This window comes from Dipodomys spectabilis, unplaced genomic scaffold (assembly GCF_019054845.1).
Source record: "Dipodomys spectabilis isolate Male_0828 unplaced genomic scaffold, ASM1905484v1 ptg000098l, whole genome shotgun sequence".
NCBI classification, from domain to species: Eukaryota; Metazoa; Chordata; class Mammalia; order Rodentia; family Heteromyidae; genus Dipodomys; species Dipodomys spectabilis.
In genome coordinates this window covers 17938520-17955019 of record NW_024870775.1, presented here as the reverse complement: position 1 = coordinate 17955019, position 16500 = coordinate 17938520, and the positions used below count along the sequence as shown (strand labels likewise).

At 38.6% G+C, this 16500-nt stretch overlaps 3 protein-coding genes across 7 annotated transcripts in view; 1 reads left to right on the top strand and 2 right to left on the bottom strand.

Annotated features, from left to right (window-relative positions):
- Positions 1-1742, bottom strand: part of Aspn (asporin) — a 29476-nt gene extending 27734 nt beyond the window's left edge. For both annotated transcript variants that reach the window (XM_042686575.1, XM_042686576.1), the window contains exon 1: positions 1545-1742. The gene's annotated coding sequence lies outside the window, so the exon portion shown is untranslated. The remainder of the gene's footprint in view (positions 1-1544) is intronic.
- The window catches only part of LOC122113557 (centromere protein P), a 190760-nt gene that overhangs the window by 111724 nt on the left and 62536 nt on the right, over positions 1-16500 (top strand). The gene's annotated exons all lie outside the window — the stretch shown is intronic.
- Ecm2 (extracellular matrix protein 2) overlaps positions 11539-16500 on the bottom strand; it is a 32354-nt gene continuing 27392 nt past the window's right edge. For 3 of the 4 annotated variants that reach the window (XM_042686570.1, XM_042686571.1, XM_042686573.1), the window contains 3 exons: positions 15375-15514; positions 13738-14064; positions 11539-11730 (listed from right to left, as the gene is read on the bottom strand). In XM_042686570.1, coding sequence (XP_042542504.1) covers positions 11562-11730; positions 13738-14064; positions 15375-15514 — 636 coding nt within the window. In that variant the 3' untranslated portion in view covers positions 11539-11561. Of the gene's footprint in view, positions 11731-12510; positions 12549-13737; positions 14065-15374; positions 15515-16500 lie in introns of all 4 variants that reach the window. The other variant, XM_042686572.1, reaches the window with a different exon arrangement.

Below are 16500 nucleotides of genomic sequence, written 5' to 3'. Positions count from 1 at the left end.
GTTCATGGACAGTGATATCTATCTTTTTTTTTAATTTGGTCAGTCATAGGTTTTGAACTCTGGGCCTGGGTGCTGTCCTTAAGCTCTTCAGCTCAAGGCGAGTGATCTACCACTTGAACCACAGCACCACTTCTGGTTTTTGTGGTTAATTGGAAGTGAGAGTCTCATGGACATTTCGCTCAGGCTGTGATCCTCAGATCTCAGCCTCTTGAGTGGCTAGGATTACAGGTGTGAGCCATCGGCCCCCAGCCAATGATATCTTTTAAAATAGCATATTCTTAAAAAATAGCTTATTTTACTTCAGAAGTATAAATAGCATTTGGATTAAAGAACTGGCTTTTTATTTTATGTCGATTTTCTCCTACATCAGTTTTTTTAAAAAATATATCTAGCAACCTAACTACTGTTATAAAGAACACATTTCTGCATCTCCATTTGTCTGATGTTTCCTACAGTGCTTGTAAAGTTAATCTGTTTTGTCTCAAGTCTTAGATCAAGTATCAGAATATTTTTTTTTAATGTAGTGGTTAGTTGTAACAGAAGACTGCATACCCTCCATTCTTTCCACTACCACATTTAATTGTTGAATGCCAAAAACTAACTAAAAGCATCAAAATGTTTGGATTATCTGTCTCTGTCTCTCTCTTTCTCAACAGTTCAGTGATTCTTAGTGCAATTACCAAAAAACAACTATTTTTAGAGAGATAAGATAAATATAAACCCCTTTAGGTTCCCTATGACTCAGTCCTTACAACATGTGCCACTGCTTCTTAGCTGCCATACCTCTAAATAAATTAACATGAAATTAACATTTCACCTAGATTATTAATGAAAAGCAAATGCATTATTTAATTTTAGTAAAAAAATTGGCTTTGTGAAAGGAGAAAGGAAATCTTTGGGTATGTTAAATTCTGACTATGGATTTTATTAAAAAGAAGCCCCTCATCTTTCATATCATATAGAGAACTAAACTGTTGCTGATAAAATTTCTGTCTTAGAATTATGTAGATTGCAGTTTTATCTACCCAATACTATTTTATTGCATATAAATAAGTTATCAAGAAAAATCCAAGTAATACTGACTCTTGAATAATTTACATGTTTTATAAAAATACATTACCAATCATCAGTTTCATACTTTGAAATCAATATTTACTGTTTCATTTAATGTATATGTGGTGGCCTACCCTCAGACTTCATTATCATTAATTATTAACGTTATTTTCTTAAAAGAACATGGAAAGTATCTGCTTAAATAACTTTTCAAATTAGTCATTTTCACATTTATAGTAAAACCTAATTATAAGTTTTCATTTGATTGTAAAAATAATAAAGGCACATTTAAATTTTTATTATAAGATATAAAACTAATTTGAGGAACAAATTAGTTTTTTAGTATTTAAATGCTGATTTTAAGATACTATATAGCAAAGCCTTAAACTTCATAGTATTATTTACAAACATTTATTAGTAACAATGTCTCCTTAATATTAACTATAAAGTAATTGTACAGTGGTACTTGTAAGCCAGACATGAAAACATACCTTGTCAGAAGAGTAGTTTTCTTGAAAAGTAGTACAGGGCAGATAGCTACAATGTAAATGTTCTCAGGCACTGTTTAAGAAAAAAGATGAGGAGGTGCTACATTTAAAAGAGAAAACACCCTCCAGTTACAGCCCCTGGTGTGGCTGCACCCTGGCTGATACTGGAATAAACTCCTTCCACAGATTAGTCCATGTTAGTACTGAGGAGCAAGATTAAAACTTGTTACTGCTCATATGTTTTCCATCACTGTTTGTATCGTAGCCAAAACTTCTAGCTAAACTCTAGACGTCTACTGGAAGATTCAGAAGAAATAAAAAAAGGAGTTTAATAATATATGGCAACTGGCCATGGAAGTTGCAGTCATAGTCACTCAAATACCTGATTTTTTTAATTCTTAAGTAAATGAATACTTATAATTTCAAAACTCACTCACTGTGTAGACTAATAAAACATTTATCAATTGTAGTAAAGAGCAGCAATTTTGATGAAATGTAAACCCAAACTCCAGATGTATCAGAGAAAATAGCCATATTTTGTTTTCTCCCAATGATTGAAGCTACTACATTGAACAGATTTCCCAAGATTTTTTTTTTCTTTGAAAGCACTTATTCCTGTGATAGATATATTAGGGGAATTACAGACTAGGGTCTGTAAGCTGTGTGTGGTGTATGTAGACAGCTGTGTACAGCAGGTAACTCTGCTGGGATTGCTGAAGCCATTCCTAGCCATTCCTTCGCAAGACAAAACTGTACCCTCTCTCAGCTGTGCTCTCACTGTGTGTAAGAGAGCATAGAAGGCACTATTCTCTGAAAAGCCCCATTTCTACTCACACCTCCCCTCCCCAAATTACCCAATACCCACAGCTACTCCAACATAATTCTTTAAGAGAGGACATTTTTCTGAGTCTAAGAATATTAAAGACTTTCTTGTATAAGTGACCATAATAGATCACTCGATTGCTGTGTATCTTGAAAGACACCTTCTTTGACGAGCTTTTCAAGTGGGTAAGCAGAATTTTTCTCTCATTATAAAGAATCTGTGCAACCATTTGTTCCCATCCTCGAGGGAAATAGCACAATTTGTTGAAGCAAGACAACCACAGCCATGGAACACTTGTGCCTAGCATGTTCAGAGCAACTGAGCCATGTGTTCATCCTCTCCTCACTGAAATGAAATACTTGTCTTTAGATGTCAAGTGTGACCATCACAGGCAATCTCATACTGCCAGCCTTCAGTGCAGCTCATGTGTTGTTCCAGCCCTCCGGCACCTGATGGAACGTTCAGTTATTCAGTTATATTTGAGTTAGAAATATATTCATTAACTTGATAAATTGGAAACTTCATGAAAGTATGAAGTGTATTTTATTCATCCTTGTGTCCAGAACAACCAGCATCTGCCTGAAGTCCATTAGAACAGTCATAAACAGGAAGCCCTGGAGTAAAATTCAATTTGTTCTCAATAATACTTTGTTTTATTAATTAACATTTTATTGAGGCATATATTAAAGATAGATAAACACCATTATGGTATAGCTCACTAACTCTCACAAACTGATCCTTGTTCAAAAAAATCACATTTCTTAGTCCTTCTTCATCCTCTGAAATTGGAATATAATTTCCAGTTTAAGCTACTGTCTGACTTATGTAAATAGAATATATGGTGCATTTACTCTTGTATCTGGCTAGTTTCATTAAATATAATGTTTCATTTTCATTACTATGTAGTATTGTCAGAATATGCTACAAATTATATATTCAACTGAGTTAATTACCTTTTTTTTTTTTTTTTGGCCGGTCATAGGGCTTGAACTCTGGGCCTGGGCGCTGTCCCTCAGCTCTTCAGCTCAAAGTTAGCACTCTACCACTTGAGCCACAGTGCCACTTCCAGCTTTTTCTGCTTATGTGGTGCTGAGGAATCAAACCCAGGACCTCATGCATGCAAGGCAAACACTCTACCACTGAGCCACCTTCCCACCTACCTTTTAAAGATCTTCCATGAACACTCATAATCTCTGGGAGTCATGTATATGTGTTTTATTCCATGTCTAAAAAGTAGAAGATTTTATCTTCTTGAGAAATCAAGTTTTGCCTATGCATAGTACCTATTTTTGCATGGAGACAATTGTCTGGAGCTCAGGTTCCTCCTTCTAGAGGGATGTGTGCTTTCCCTTTTCTGCTCATGCTCTGTCCACATCAACTACCAGGAAATTTTATTTCACAGTCCAGATTTATAATTTCTCTTCCTAACACTACTTGGCCTTAAATCCTACACAGCAAATTGTCTGAAGATGGAGGGCCATCTCCCTCTCTGCAGCATTGGCAGCTCATGGACTCACTGCTGCTAGGTCACAGAGTTGAGTTCACTTGTCATCTTACGTGACTGTGAAAACAATTATTGCCCCAGATGGTCATGTTGTATGGATTTAGTTGAATTTGTATGTAATAAAGGACTTATGCAATTTAAATGTAGACATATAATTTATATGTCAAATATTAAGAATCTCTCAAAAGTCAATTTGTGTTGAGAAGTCAGTACTAGTAATGGTTTTGTTTTAAGTAAAGTTCTCAGCCTTTTTCCACTGAGAGGGTCTGAGAACAATGAGTACATGTAGTTTCCAGACCTGTGTTTCTAAATAACTTTTTTCCTACTGAAAGTAATGAGTGCTCTTTGGAGAAATGGCCAGTAACAGATCTATGACGCCTGATTAGGTTTTGAACCTCACAAGACATTATTGGGACATCTGAGGTCTGAATATGGATAGTGTATTATTCTGAATCAATGTTAGATTTCTTGGATTTTGGTAAAATCAAAGTGATAATTATCTCAAGATTTTTTTTAAAAATGCCTTTGGGGCTGGGAAGGTGGCCCAGTGGTAGAGTGTTTGCCTTGCATGCATGAAGCCCTGAGTTCAATTCCTCAGCACCACATAAGCAGAAAAAGCTGGAAATGGCACTGTGACTCAAGTGGTAAAATGCTAATCTTGAGCTGAAGAGCTGAGGGACAGCGCCCAGGCCCAGAGTTCAGGCCCCATGACCGACCCTCCCCCCCTCCAAAAAAAAAGCCTTAGTTCTTAGCTTATCCATATGAAGTGTTGCACTATGTTGTCTACAATATAAATTCAAATGGCCCAGAAATACCCCCATGGGTGATGGATGGATATTGTTGTGGATGGAAGGATACAGATGGATCAATAGATACAGATTTAAATGTAGTACAGAGATCATATATAGATGGATGGATGGATAGATGTGGATATGGAAGGTGAGAAAGATGAAAGAAATGTACACAGCATTAATTGGGAGCATAGGAGTGAGATATAGAGTTGTACATTACATTACTATTGAAAGTTTTCTGTAGCCTTGAAATATTACTAAATAAACGGGGTAATAAATACATTAAAAATGAGGCAAATATGAGGACAGTCTTAATTTTAGCTTTTTAATTTATCCTTTTATTACTAAAATATTTTTGGCAAAATTTATGTTAATTCATATGTAGCCTAGACAGGGATTCTTAACTTGGGCATACAAACCCCTGCAGGAGTTTTAGAAATTTGTGTGTGTGTGTGTGTGTGTGTGTGTGTGTGTGTGTGTGTGTGTGTGTGTGTGTGTGTGTGTGTGTGTGTGTGTGTGTGTGTGTGTGTGTGTGTGTGTGTGTGTGTGTGTGTGTGTGTGTGGTGTGTGGTGTGTGTGTGTGTCTTTTTTTTTTTTTTTAACAAATCTCTGCATACATGAAGTATTTTTTTGTTTTGTTTGTTGTTTTTGGTCAGTTGTGGGTCTTGAACTTTGGGCCTGGGTGCTATCCCTCAGCTCATCAGCTCAAGGTTAGAGCTCTACCTCCTGAGCCACAGGGCCATTTCCGGTTTTCTGGTGGTTAATTGGAGAAAAGAGTCTCATGGAGGGCTGGGAAGGTGGCTCAGTGGAGTGCTTGCCTTGCATGCTTGAGGCCCTGAGTTCGATTCCTCAGTACCACATAAGCAGAAGGAAAAAAAGCTGGAAGTGGTGCTGTGGCTCAAGTGGTAGAGTGCTAGCCTTGAGATGAAGAGCTGAGGGATAGCGCCCAGGCCCAGAGTTCAGACTCCACAACCGGACCCCCCCCCAAAAAAAAAAAAAGAGTCTCACATACTTTTTTGCCTGGTCTGTCTCTGAACCACGATCCTCAGATCTCAGCGTCCTGAGTAGCTAGGATTATAGGCGTAAGCCACTGGCGCCCGGCTACATGAAGTGTTTTATATGTATCCTTTTCTTCAGTGAAGGGTCCATTGTAAATTTTGTCATATTGTCAAAAGGATCTATCTTTCAAACAGTTAAGAACTACTGCCCTAAAATATATAATTTTTATTTTCCTTCTGAGTGTTGTAATCTAGTGGCATTAGCCTTCAAATGGTTCATATATCAATTTGGTACCTATGAATATAATTTCTAATTTTGTAAAACAGACAAATCTTTAGCAGATCCCCAGTAAAAAAGGTTTGCTTGTATCAGCTGATAGTTTAATGTAAGTTTACTTGACCACAGGGATTCTGTTACTTAGAAACAAACCAGAACATTTTAATAACATGAGGTATTCCTTTCCTTTTCCAAACTAATACTCAGTGTAATCACATGTTATTTTTAATACAATCATGCTTTCCCTGGTGTGGAGTTCACATTCTTCACATTTTATGCAAAGGAAAAAATAACCTAGTGCATAAGTTTTGATTTTTATCCATTTACATGCACAAAGGAAACATAATTTCACAAAAAAGAATAGATTCTCCAAAATCTACTTACTAACAGAGTAACAGCATGTGACAGATTCAATTCCAGCAGTGCTTACCATTGTAAATGTTTCTGTACAGCATATGGAAGCAAAGGCATGTGAGTAATATGCAAAAGTTTTCCTTAAAACATGTAGAATCATGGGGCTGGGAAAGTGGCTCAGTGGTAGAGCGCTTGCCTTGCGTGCATGAGGCCCTGGGTTCGATTCCACAGCACCAGATTAGCAGAAAAAGCTGGAAGTGGTGCTATGGCTCAAGTGGTAGAGCTCTAACCTTGAGCTGAAGAGCTGAGAGACAGCGCCCAGGCCCAGAATTCAGGCCCCACAACCAACAAAAACAAAACAAAAAACATGTAGAATGAAACATGCATTACACAGACCTACACAGTTTGTAGTAGAAGTCTTATACAAATGCCTGTGCTTCTGTTGGGTTAGACTCAAGTGGAGTTGATAAGCATAAAGCCTGAAAATGAAATAGAAAAGGGACAAACTGGGCTGAGAATGTGGCTTAGAGGAAGAGTGCTTGCTTAGCATGCATAAAGCCCTGGGTTTGATTCCTTAGTACTACGTAAACAGAGAAAGCCGGAAGTGACTCTGTGGCTCAAGTGGTAGAGTGCTAGCCTTGAGCAAAAGAAGCGCTGGGACAGTGCCAGGCCCTGAGTTCAAGCAAAAAAAAGAAAGGAAAGAAGAAAGGAAGAAGGAAGGAAGGAAGGAAGGAAGGAAAGGGACAAACTTGCTCGGGGAATCCTGTACACAAAGTTTGATGCTGTATCCAAGGATAGGAAGGCCTAGACTCGTCAGTGCAGATTGGCCTGTTGGAGACACTCAGAAATCCATGCACTGGACAGGCTTATTGATCAAATGTTTTTTCCAGTTTGGCTAGCTGTTTTAAGTAATATACTGTTTTTCCCCTTGGAAATCACAGTAAGTCATAACTTACCGGTCAAACAATTTTATTTCCTATCATTAGTATTTTTTAACCTATAATGAGAAGTAGCTTAAGACTCTTCCAGCTTTCTTACCCACTGGGCTCACTCATCCTGGATCCTACTCAGGGCTGATCTGCACAGAGGTTTCATTTTGTTTTGCCATGGACATGAACATGCATCCTGACACCTTTAGAAATGTGGTTGATCAGACTTGAGTTTTGTTCTAATCCACCTTCTCCTCCGGAGGGTCATGGTTCACTAAGCCACTAGCATGGCCACAGGGTCTCTATTAGTCATTCATTTAATATCTGTCCTATGCCTGGCACTTTCTCAGCATTACCTCATTTAATCTTCCATCACCCATAGACAATACATGTTTTCCAATTTTGTGCATGAGGTAACTGGAACCCAGAGCCCACAATATCTGTGAAGGACCCTTGCCAATACCAATTCCAATTCAGAGTCATGCTAATCTTTTTTTTTGGTCGGTCATGGGTCTTAAACTTGGGACCTGGGTGCTGTCCCTCAGCTCTTCAGTTCAAGGTGAGCGCTCTAGCACTTGAGCCACAGTGCCACTTCTGGTTTTCTGGTTATTAATTAGAGATAAGAGTCTCACAGATATTGGGGGGGGGGGGAGGGGGAGGCTGGGAAGGGAGGTGAAGGGTAAACAAAGGAGGAGGCTGCAATGCTTGGTAAGAAATGTATGCATTATCCTGCCCATGTAATTGTAACCCCTCTGTACAGTATGCTCTCAAATAAAATAAAATAAAATTTAAAAAAAAAAAAAAAAGAGTCTCACAGATGTTCCTGCCCAGGCTGGCTTTGAACACTGATCCTCAGTTCTCAACCTTCTGGGTAGCGAGGATTACAGGCATGAGCCACTGGTGCCTAGCTAATCATTTTTATTTTAAACTACAAGACATGAATCTCTACATTTCACAAACATTTGAGATTCAAGGGTCCCTGGCAATCTTCTGGTGTTAGAACTGGCTATAGTAACAACAAAAAAAGAACTGGCTATGAACTTCTTGTAATGAGCACTTTCAATATTTTGAATTTTGAATTGGTGAATGAGCTGAGTTGGTATTCAACTAAGAAGACAAAAGTAGTTCTTTTATTTCCTATTTTGTAAATACTTCCATGAGGAAACTTTCCATTCTTTCTCCAATTAGGAGGAGGAGTGGAGTTGATTTCATACACGGTTTTATCCCATCCTTTGCCATTTCACTTAAACAGCAGAATTTGAGTATTCCAATAACATAGAATTTTGGGACATAGTAATTCATGGTATATTTAAATGATGGCCTTGGAAGGATAGAGTCAATGTTGCTATTATACAGAACAACCAGATTGATTACTAAGTACTACCAGTTGTCAAAGCATGACTTAATTGTTTAAAACATAAACTCTTTGGTTCCCAATGTCCGTCAGAGAAATTATTTCTAATTTTATGACCTGTGTAAATCTTTTTCCATTAGGTTTCTTATTTTTCTTTTGAAAACCCTTAAAATTTGCAAATTCATTCCTGGCTTTTTATTATTATTTTTAGATTTAGTGTTCATATTAGTTTTGAACAACAGATGAGCATAGTTTTGCATTGTGGACCAAAGGGACAAACTCTTTATTCAGCAGCCAGTTTAGCACTTATTTTACATAGAATGCAAGGGTCCAAGAAAGGAATTCTGGTTTCTCCAAATTTTTATGATCTTTTCTTGAGAAAAAACCCTCATCTCTACCAAGTTATTGTGCAAAAGCAACATATGCAACAAAATAATACATAAGTAGTAATAGCAGGTATTCAGTTAAATCTATAAACTCAGACTGTCCTGGAGTGGTGGCACCGACATCAAGTGCCTAGAAGGCTTTTGAGGATGTAGACTCTAGGTGCAGTTCCTCCTATGACTAGGTGCTGGTTCTGGGAAGTCAGAGGCTATGGTGACTTTAGCTTTGCCCTTTTGAAATGATGCTCAGTGCCCTTTTATTCACAAGCCCCTGCAGACACATGTCCTCACCCTGTGTGATTGTTTCCAAGCCTGTGTCCTCCTCTTTTTCTGTCATCTGTTTTCTAACCAGGTCAGAAAGGTAGTTCAGCACTACTTTTATTTTTGGTAACAGTCCTGGGGCTTGAACTCAGGGCCTAGGTGCTGTGCCTGAGCATTATTGCTCAAGGATAGTGCTCCACCACTTGAGCTCTATTTCCAGCTTTTTTGGTAGTTAATTGGAGATAAGAGTCTTACAGGCTTTCATGCCTGGGGTAGCTTCAAATCACAGTCCTCAGGTGTGAGCCATTAGCACCCCAACTTAGCACTAGCTCTTCTGATCAACTTATCAGCAGCCTCATGTAAACTAGAGAAGTTGCACTCACTGGTCACATCTTTGTATATCTTATCTGTTCAGATGACTACTCACTAAATTCCTTTTGGTGTCTCCTTTTCATCCACACTATATGAGTTCCCACTTAGATACTACTCTTTCTGGATTTTTTTTTTTTTTTTTGGTTGTTTGTGGGGCTTGAACTCTGGGCTTGGGTGCTATCCCTGCACTCTTCAGCTCAAGGCGAGCACTCTACCGCTTAAGCCACAGCACCACTTCCCAGTTTTCTAGTGGTTTATTTTTTTTTGGGTTTTTTTTTTTTCCGGTCATGGGGCTTGAACTCTGGGCCTGGGCACTGTCCCTCAGCTCTTCGCTCAAGGCTAGCGCTCTACCACTTGAGCCACAGCGCCACTTCCGGCTTTTTTCTTTTTGCTTATGTGGTGCTGAGGAATCGAACCCAGGGCCTCATGCATGCAAGGCAAGTGCTCTACCACTGTCCACCCTCCCAGCCCTCTAGTGGTTTATTGGAGATAAGAGTCTCACGGACGGACTTTTCTTCCCGGGCTGGCTTTGAATCGTGATCCTCAGATCTCAGCCTCCTGAGTAGCTAGGCTTACAGGTGTGAGCCACCAGCGGCGGCTCTCTCTCTGGATTTTTATAGTGAATGGCTTTCATGTCCTTACATCATTGTTTTTATGATATATTCTCTTCTCAGAGCATTCTAATGGCATACTGTACTTTGCATCTAATGAAGCTAGTCTCTTCTTTGTATAGCAAGCCTTCCCTTCTCATTCCTCCAGTGGTCAGAACACACTAAAGTCATGCTTACTTTGTGTTGTCTCCTCAGCTTATTCTGCCTCTGGGCCCAGCTCAGACCTCTATCTAAATCTATCATTTCAAGGGAACCAATTTTGCTTAATCCTAGAATGTACTGCTAGCACAAGTTTGGGTTTAGCCTAAAACATGGATCCTCTCAATTCTCATCCTCCCAAGTAGACTGCACCTTTTTTTGTGAATTTTCATTTATTCATTTGTGGATTATCTTACAAGCTAGAATTACAGGATGAGGCAGGCATTATGCCCAGCTTAAAATATTGTTTTTTAACTTTAAAAGATTGAACTTCTAGAAGTTTCAAAAATAGTACAGAATTTTTGTAGCTCCTTCTGCTAGTTTCACTTAATATTAACAATGTACATAGCTCACAGTGCTGTGATTTAAACTAACAAGTTAGCATTATAATCCTGATTTAACTTCCCATATGTAGTTTAGAGAATGAACTAAAGCTAACTCAATATGGTGGCATATTTATAATAGTAATTACAATACAAGGTTTTGTAGAAAATAATAAACTATAACAGCGCAGTAAATTCTACCTGGTCTTTTTCCTGTCAGAAAGTCCTTTGGGCTTGAAGTATCATCACATATAAAAATTTTTTAAATCAGCTAATAGCAAGAGTAAGGTTGAATTTGTTTTGTTCAAATTTCTTCTGGTCTGTCTCAGGATGATAATGGGAAATGGGGGATTTTACACCTTCACTGAAACTCCTAGAAGACTACACCTTTTCTGTGAATTTTCATTTATTCATCTGTGGATTAACACTGCAAAGCAACTTGACTTGCACCATAACATTGAGGATAACATGAAGACTCTCTCTTTCTCTCTCTCTCTCTCTGTCTCCTTCTCCCTCTGTCTCCCTCTCCCTCCCCTCTCTCCCCACTCTATTCTCTCTCTCTCTTCTCTCTCTCTCTCTCACCACTCCTGGGGCTTGAACTCAGGGCCTGGGCACTATCCCTGATTTTCTTTTGCTGAAGGCTAGCACTCTACCACTTGAGCCATAGCACCACTTCCAGCTTCTTCTGTGTATATGATACTGACTGAGGAATCGAACCAAGGGTTTCATGCATGCTAGGCCAGCACTCTACCACACATTCCAAGCCCGATTATGTCTCTTATTAGTGACATGCTACTAAAATATATGAGCAAAATTTATAAATGGCAAAAGAAAATTTTGTATTACTTGATGTTTTGTGGTCTAAGAACAATACTTGAATATGATCTTATACATAAAAATGCATAGGATGATATTTCTCTAGTTTTGATATAATTGTTTTCAAGATGAAGATGTTCCAGAGTTGAATCCTCATCCTCTTCAATATTGCAAATTTGTTCTGGAAGAATATGCCTGAAGAAAAATAGACATGAAAGTCACTAATGATCCAAGAAAGAAGTTACTTTTTAAGATTTAAGAGTTCAGTTTACTTTTCACTTTTTGTTTTATTTTGTTTTTGGTTCTGGTACTGGGACTTGAATTCAGTGCCTGGGTACTATTTGCTGGGAACTCTATAGCATTTGAAACACAGCTCCACTTCCAGTTAATTGGAGATAAGAGTTTCACAGGCTTTGCTGGCAGGGCCGGCTTCAAACATTGATGATCAGATTTCAGCCTCCTGAGTAGCTAGGATTGCAGGCATGAGCCACTGGTACTTGGCTACATATGTTTTAAAATATGCTTTTACTGTTAAAATAATTGATTACTCTTCTTATATCCTTGGTCTTAAACCATAACCTAAAAGTTTTTAAAGGATTTCAGGAAATATCAGCTAACAGTGAAAGTCAGACCAATTATAAAGAACATTTTGTTCTGGCTTCCTCTGGTGTAGCTGAGCGTGAACAATGCTAGAACAAATTCCAATATCAAAGATGTAAATGTGAAAATAGAAACTATAAATGCACTCAAGCACATGGTCACAACCTGCAAATGGGGAAAACCTTGTGATTTGAAAACCAGAAGGACCAAATATGATGGTTTGTGTCTGTAATCCTATCTGCTCAGGAGAGATCAGGAAGACTGGTTTGAGGCTAGCCCCTGAGAAAATGCTAAGACACCCATCTAAACAAACGAGCTGTTTGTGAGGGTTTACAGATGTAATCTCAGCTAGCTGAAGGTTTAAATTGCACTTACAAAGTGTCTCAGGTTAATCTTCCAGTAATTCATGCTGTCTAGGAAGAAGGGAACAAACATATACATAAAAATATGCCCCGCCCAAATGATAATAGTGATTCAATATATTCAAAATTTTGCTTCTATAAAAATCTAGATAGAAGGGCTGGGAAGTTGGCTCAGTGGTAGAGTGCTTGCCTTGCATGCATGATGCCCTAGGTTCAATTCCTCAGGACCACATAAGCAGAAAAAGCCGGAAGTGGCTCTGCGGCTCAAGTGGTAGAACGCTAGCCTTGAGCTGAAGAGCTGAGGGGCAGCACCTACCTAGGCCCAGAGTTCAGGCCCCACAACCAACCAAAAAAAAATCTAGATAGAATTAATTTTAATTTTTACATAACGATTAATTTTTAATTTTTACATAGTCATCTGGGGGCTGGAAAGGTGCTCAGTGGTAGAGCGCTTGCCTTGCATGCATGAGGCCCTGGGTTCGATTCCTCAGCACTATGTAAGCAAAAAGAAAAAAGCTGGAAGTGGCGCTGTGCTCAAGTGGTAGAGTGCTAGCCTTGAGCTGAAGAGCTGAGGGACAGCGCCCAGGCCCAGAGTTCAGGCCCCACGACTGGACCCAAAAAAAAAAAAAGAATAGTCATCTGATCTACAGATGAGTTTATTTTAAAATTACTTATGTAGGTGAAAGTAGTACTTAGTCTGTTAACAATGTGCACTATTATTTGAACCTGTCTCCAAGTTACTGAGTAATGTGTAATAATACTCAACAATAACTATTAAAATGCTTACTGTCAACATGTAAAAAAACAGAAAAACGCTAAAATGAATTTTTATGTACCCCACTCAGCAATTATTAACACTTATTAAAGTTATTAATACTTAATCTCAACTCCTTAGTGACTTTTTTTCTTTTTCTGTCAGTTGTGGGGCTTGAACTCAGGGCCTGGACACTGTCCCTGAGCCTCTTTGTACTCAAGGCTACTGCTCTACCACTTTGAGCCACCGCACCATATCTAGTTTTTGAGTGGTTCATTGGAGCTAAGAGTCTTGTGGGGAATTTTTTGCCCGGGCTGGCTTTGAACCATGATCCTCAGATCTTAGCCTCCTCAAGATTACAGGTGTGAGCCACTAGCACCCAGCATGTCCTTTTTTTCTTAAATCCTGGAGTTCATGCCATCATTGTTTAATCATACTTTTAATCAAACACAACTTAAATTCATTATTGAAAGAGCCAAATTTTACCGAATCCTATTGTTGTTCAGCCTCAGAAAATGTAGTGCTTTCATTTCTTGTATCCCAGGTGGTATAGATTTTAAATCATTGTGATCCAGAAATAACTCTCTCAGAGAATGATAGGCCCCGTAGAATGAGACTCGGTCCACACCATCATCAGAAAGTCTGTTGAATGACAGGTACAAGTATTCTAGGCCTGGCTCCATATGGCCAAATACATAGCCAGGGATCCGTTCAATCTGGTTCCCCACGAGTACAAGGTGCAGCAATGACTTGGGTAGGTAGGAGGGGACATGGTATAGCTTGTTGTAGGAGAGGTCAATGGATTCTAGGTTTCTGTAACAAAGAAAAAGTTAACAGGGTAGGGACCTCAGGAAAACAACACTAGAAGCTCTAAATCTTTTCTCTTTTTTTTTTTTGATTAGGAGGCTTGAACTCTGGGCCTGGGCACTGTCCCTGAGTCCTTCAGCTCAAGGCTAGTACTCTACCATTTGAGCCACAGCGCCACTTCCAGTTTTCTAGTGGTGTATTGGAGATAAGAGTCTCATAGACTTTCTTGCCTGGGCTGGCTTGGAACTGTGATCCTCAGATCTCAGCCTCTTGAGTGGCTAAGATTACAGGCATGAGCCACCAGCACCCGGCTCGGCTCTAAATCTTAATAAGGCCAGCTGGTCTATATTTCTATAAGTACCAGTTTGCAGTGATGATTCTAAATAGAAACTTATTTATTGCCAGCTTGGGTCTATCTGGCTCCAAAGCTCATGTTCTCACATCCATCCTGCCTCCCAGCTCTAGATCCAACAAAGGGGCACAGCAGGGTCCAGGGAAGAAATCTCAGATCCTTGGGGTAAAGTGGGGAGCAAAGGAATTTTTGGTTTGTGCTAATTTTGTTTTCTTTTCCTCTGCATTTTCATTCCACATTTGTTTTGATGATCTGACACACCTGGGACTTGGAATGAGACAGTGATCTAGAAGTATTAATGTGCTGGAAGGTCTGGGGAATGTGGTGAACTCTGTTTTCTTTTAGGAACTTCCCCTGAGTCTTCTGGAGCATCTGCTTATCCCTTTTCACCTGGTAAAGACTCTTACCCTCACAGGGGCCTCCACAATCCTCCAGTTGGCTCTTCAGGCTTCTTTCATCTCTCTCTATCATACTTCTAACAACCCGTATCCCAAGATGTGCTTTACTCAGGACCTGTGGCTCATCTGTTGGACTTGCTGCCAGACCACACCTCTGATTCCCAGGCCTCACCTCTCCCCTTTACTGAAGCAAGGCAGCTTCTTTCATGTATTCTGGACAAAAGAAGGTGGAGTGGGACTGGAGGACAAACCTAGTCTTTGGAGCCTGGTGCTTCTACCTAATAAGGATTAGGAAAAAGGATAACACATTTCTTCCTCATTGTATGCAGGGGATTATTCTAGTTAAGCCTGTTGACAGCTTGTGAGGTAGGCAGAGCTGTACCAGCAGTTGAGTTACAGTCAGATCTCAGATCTTGCTAGCTTAACACTTGGCGCACATTGGCAGGGTGTCCATTAGGTAGTAGTGATCCTAAATCCTGTTACATAATGAGCAGTTTGGAAACTTCACAAAGTAACCCAGTTTTGAGAAAGGATGCTAAGAAAGTTAAATAGTCACTTATACTTACTCTTGATTTATCCAGGCTAAAGGAGCAATCCTACTTTCTTCTATCTTATTGTAACGTAGTACAATCACATTTATCTTTTTGGTATGATTGAAACAAATTTCAGTTATTTCTTCAATTTTATTATTTTCTAGGTATAATTCCTATAGAGAGAAAATACTATTATTTTTCTTCTTTTTGTTCTCAGTAATATATTCTGTTTCAGAGACTAAATTTTAATGTAGAATATTTGAAAATACATATGAGTAGAATATTATCAGTCTTTTACTGCTTTTTAAAGTGAGTTCATAACTTTTTGAGTTTCAAATTTTATGTCTAATAAAATAAAAAGTACTGTCATACTGATTATGGAGTTAATATGTTTCATTTTTAGCCAGAATTGTTACAAGATATAGTATCACCATATATTTATATAAATCTTTCTAGCTTGTAAAATTTATTCATGTAACTCTCCCTTTTAGACTTAAAAATCCTGGGAAGTAAGAAGGCCCTCTAGTGAAGGGCCTGAAAGGACTGTAATGCCTGACCAAGACTCCAGGGCTATTACAGCAGGGGCTCATCCTAGCTGACCCATACCTCCAGGCCAGCTTCCCAGCATTCTAAGAGATCTATAAATTTTTAGGCTGCTGTTTTTACTCTTATATATATTACAATTAATTTAACTTAAAGATAATTATGTTAAGAGCTTTAATTTAGGATCTGAATTAAGTTTACTAGAACTACCAATAAGATTTGAATAGCTGGCTGCCTTCAAATTAAATTCAGTTAGCATTATGAATTTTTGTTAATAAAGGATCTAAATAAAATTTTTCCTTGTATTCCCTAAAACATAGGAGTAGAATTCCTCAATGTAACTTTCTGTTTCTATCATGTTTCTTCTTTGCCACTTAATTTGGTATTTGCTAGAAATATTTATTAGAAAATAGAAATTCAGCTATCTTTGCTTTTATCTTCACATATACTTAAGGAGTGAGTTAGATTAGTGATTTTTTTTAATTAGTCACTTCATGAGCTTTTTAAAGTATAATTTCCAACCTAATGATCCCAGTAGGGAACAAGTTAAATAAATCCTGGTATACCAATCCTTTAGTTGAAAATTCTGCAGCTGTAGGAAAGAATGATGTGAGTC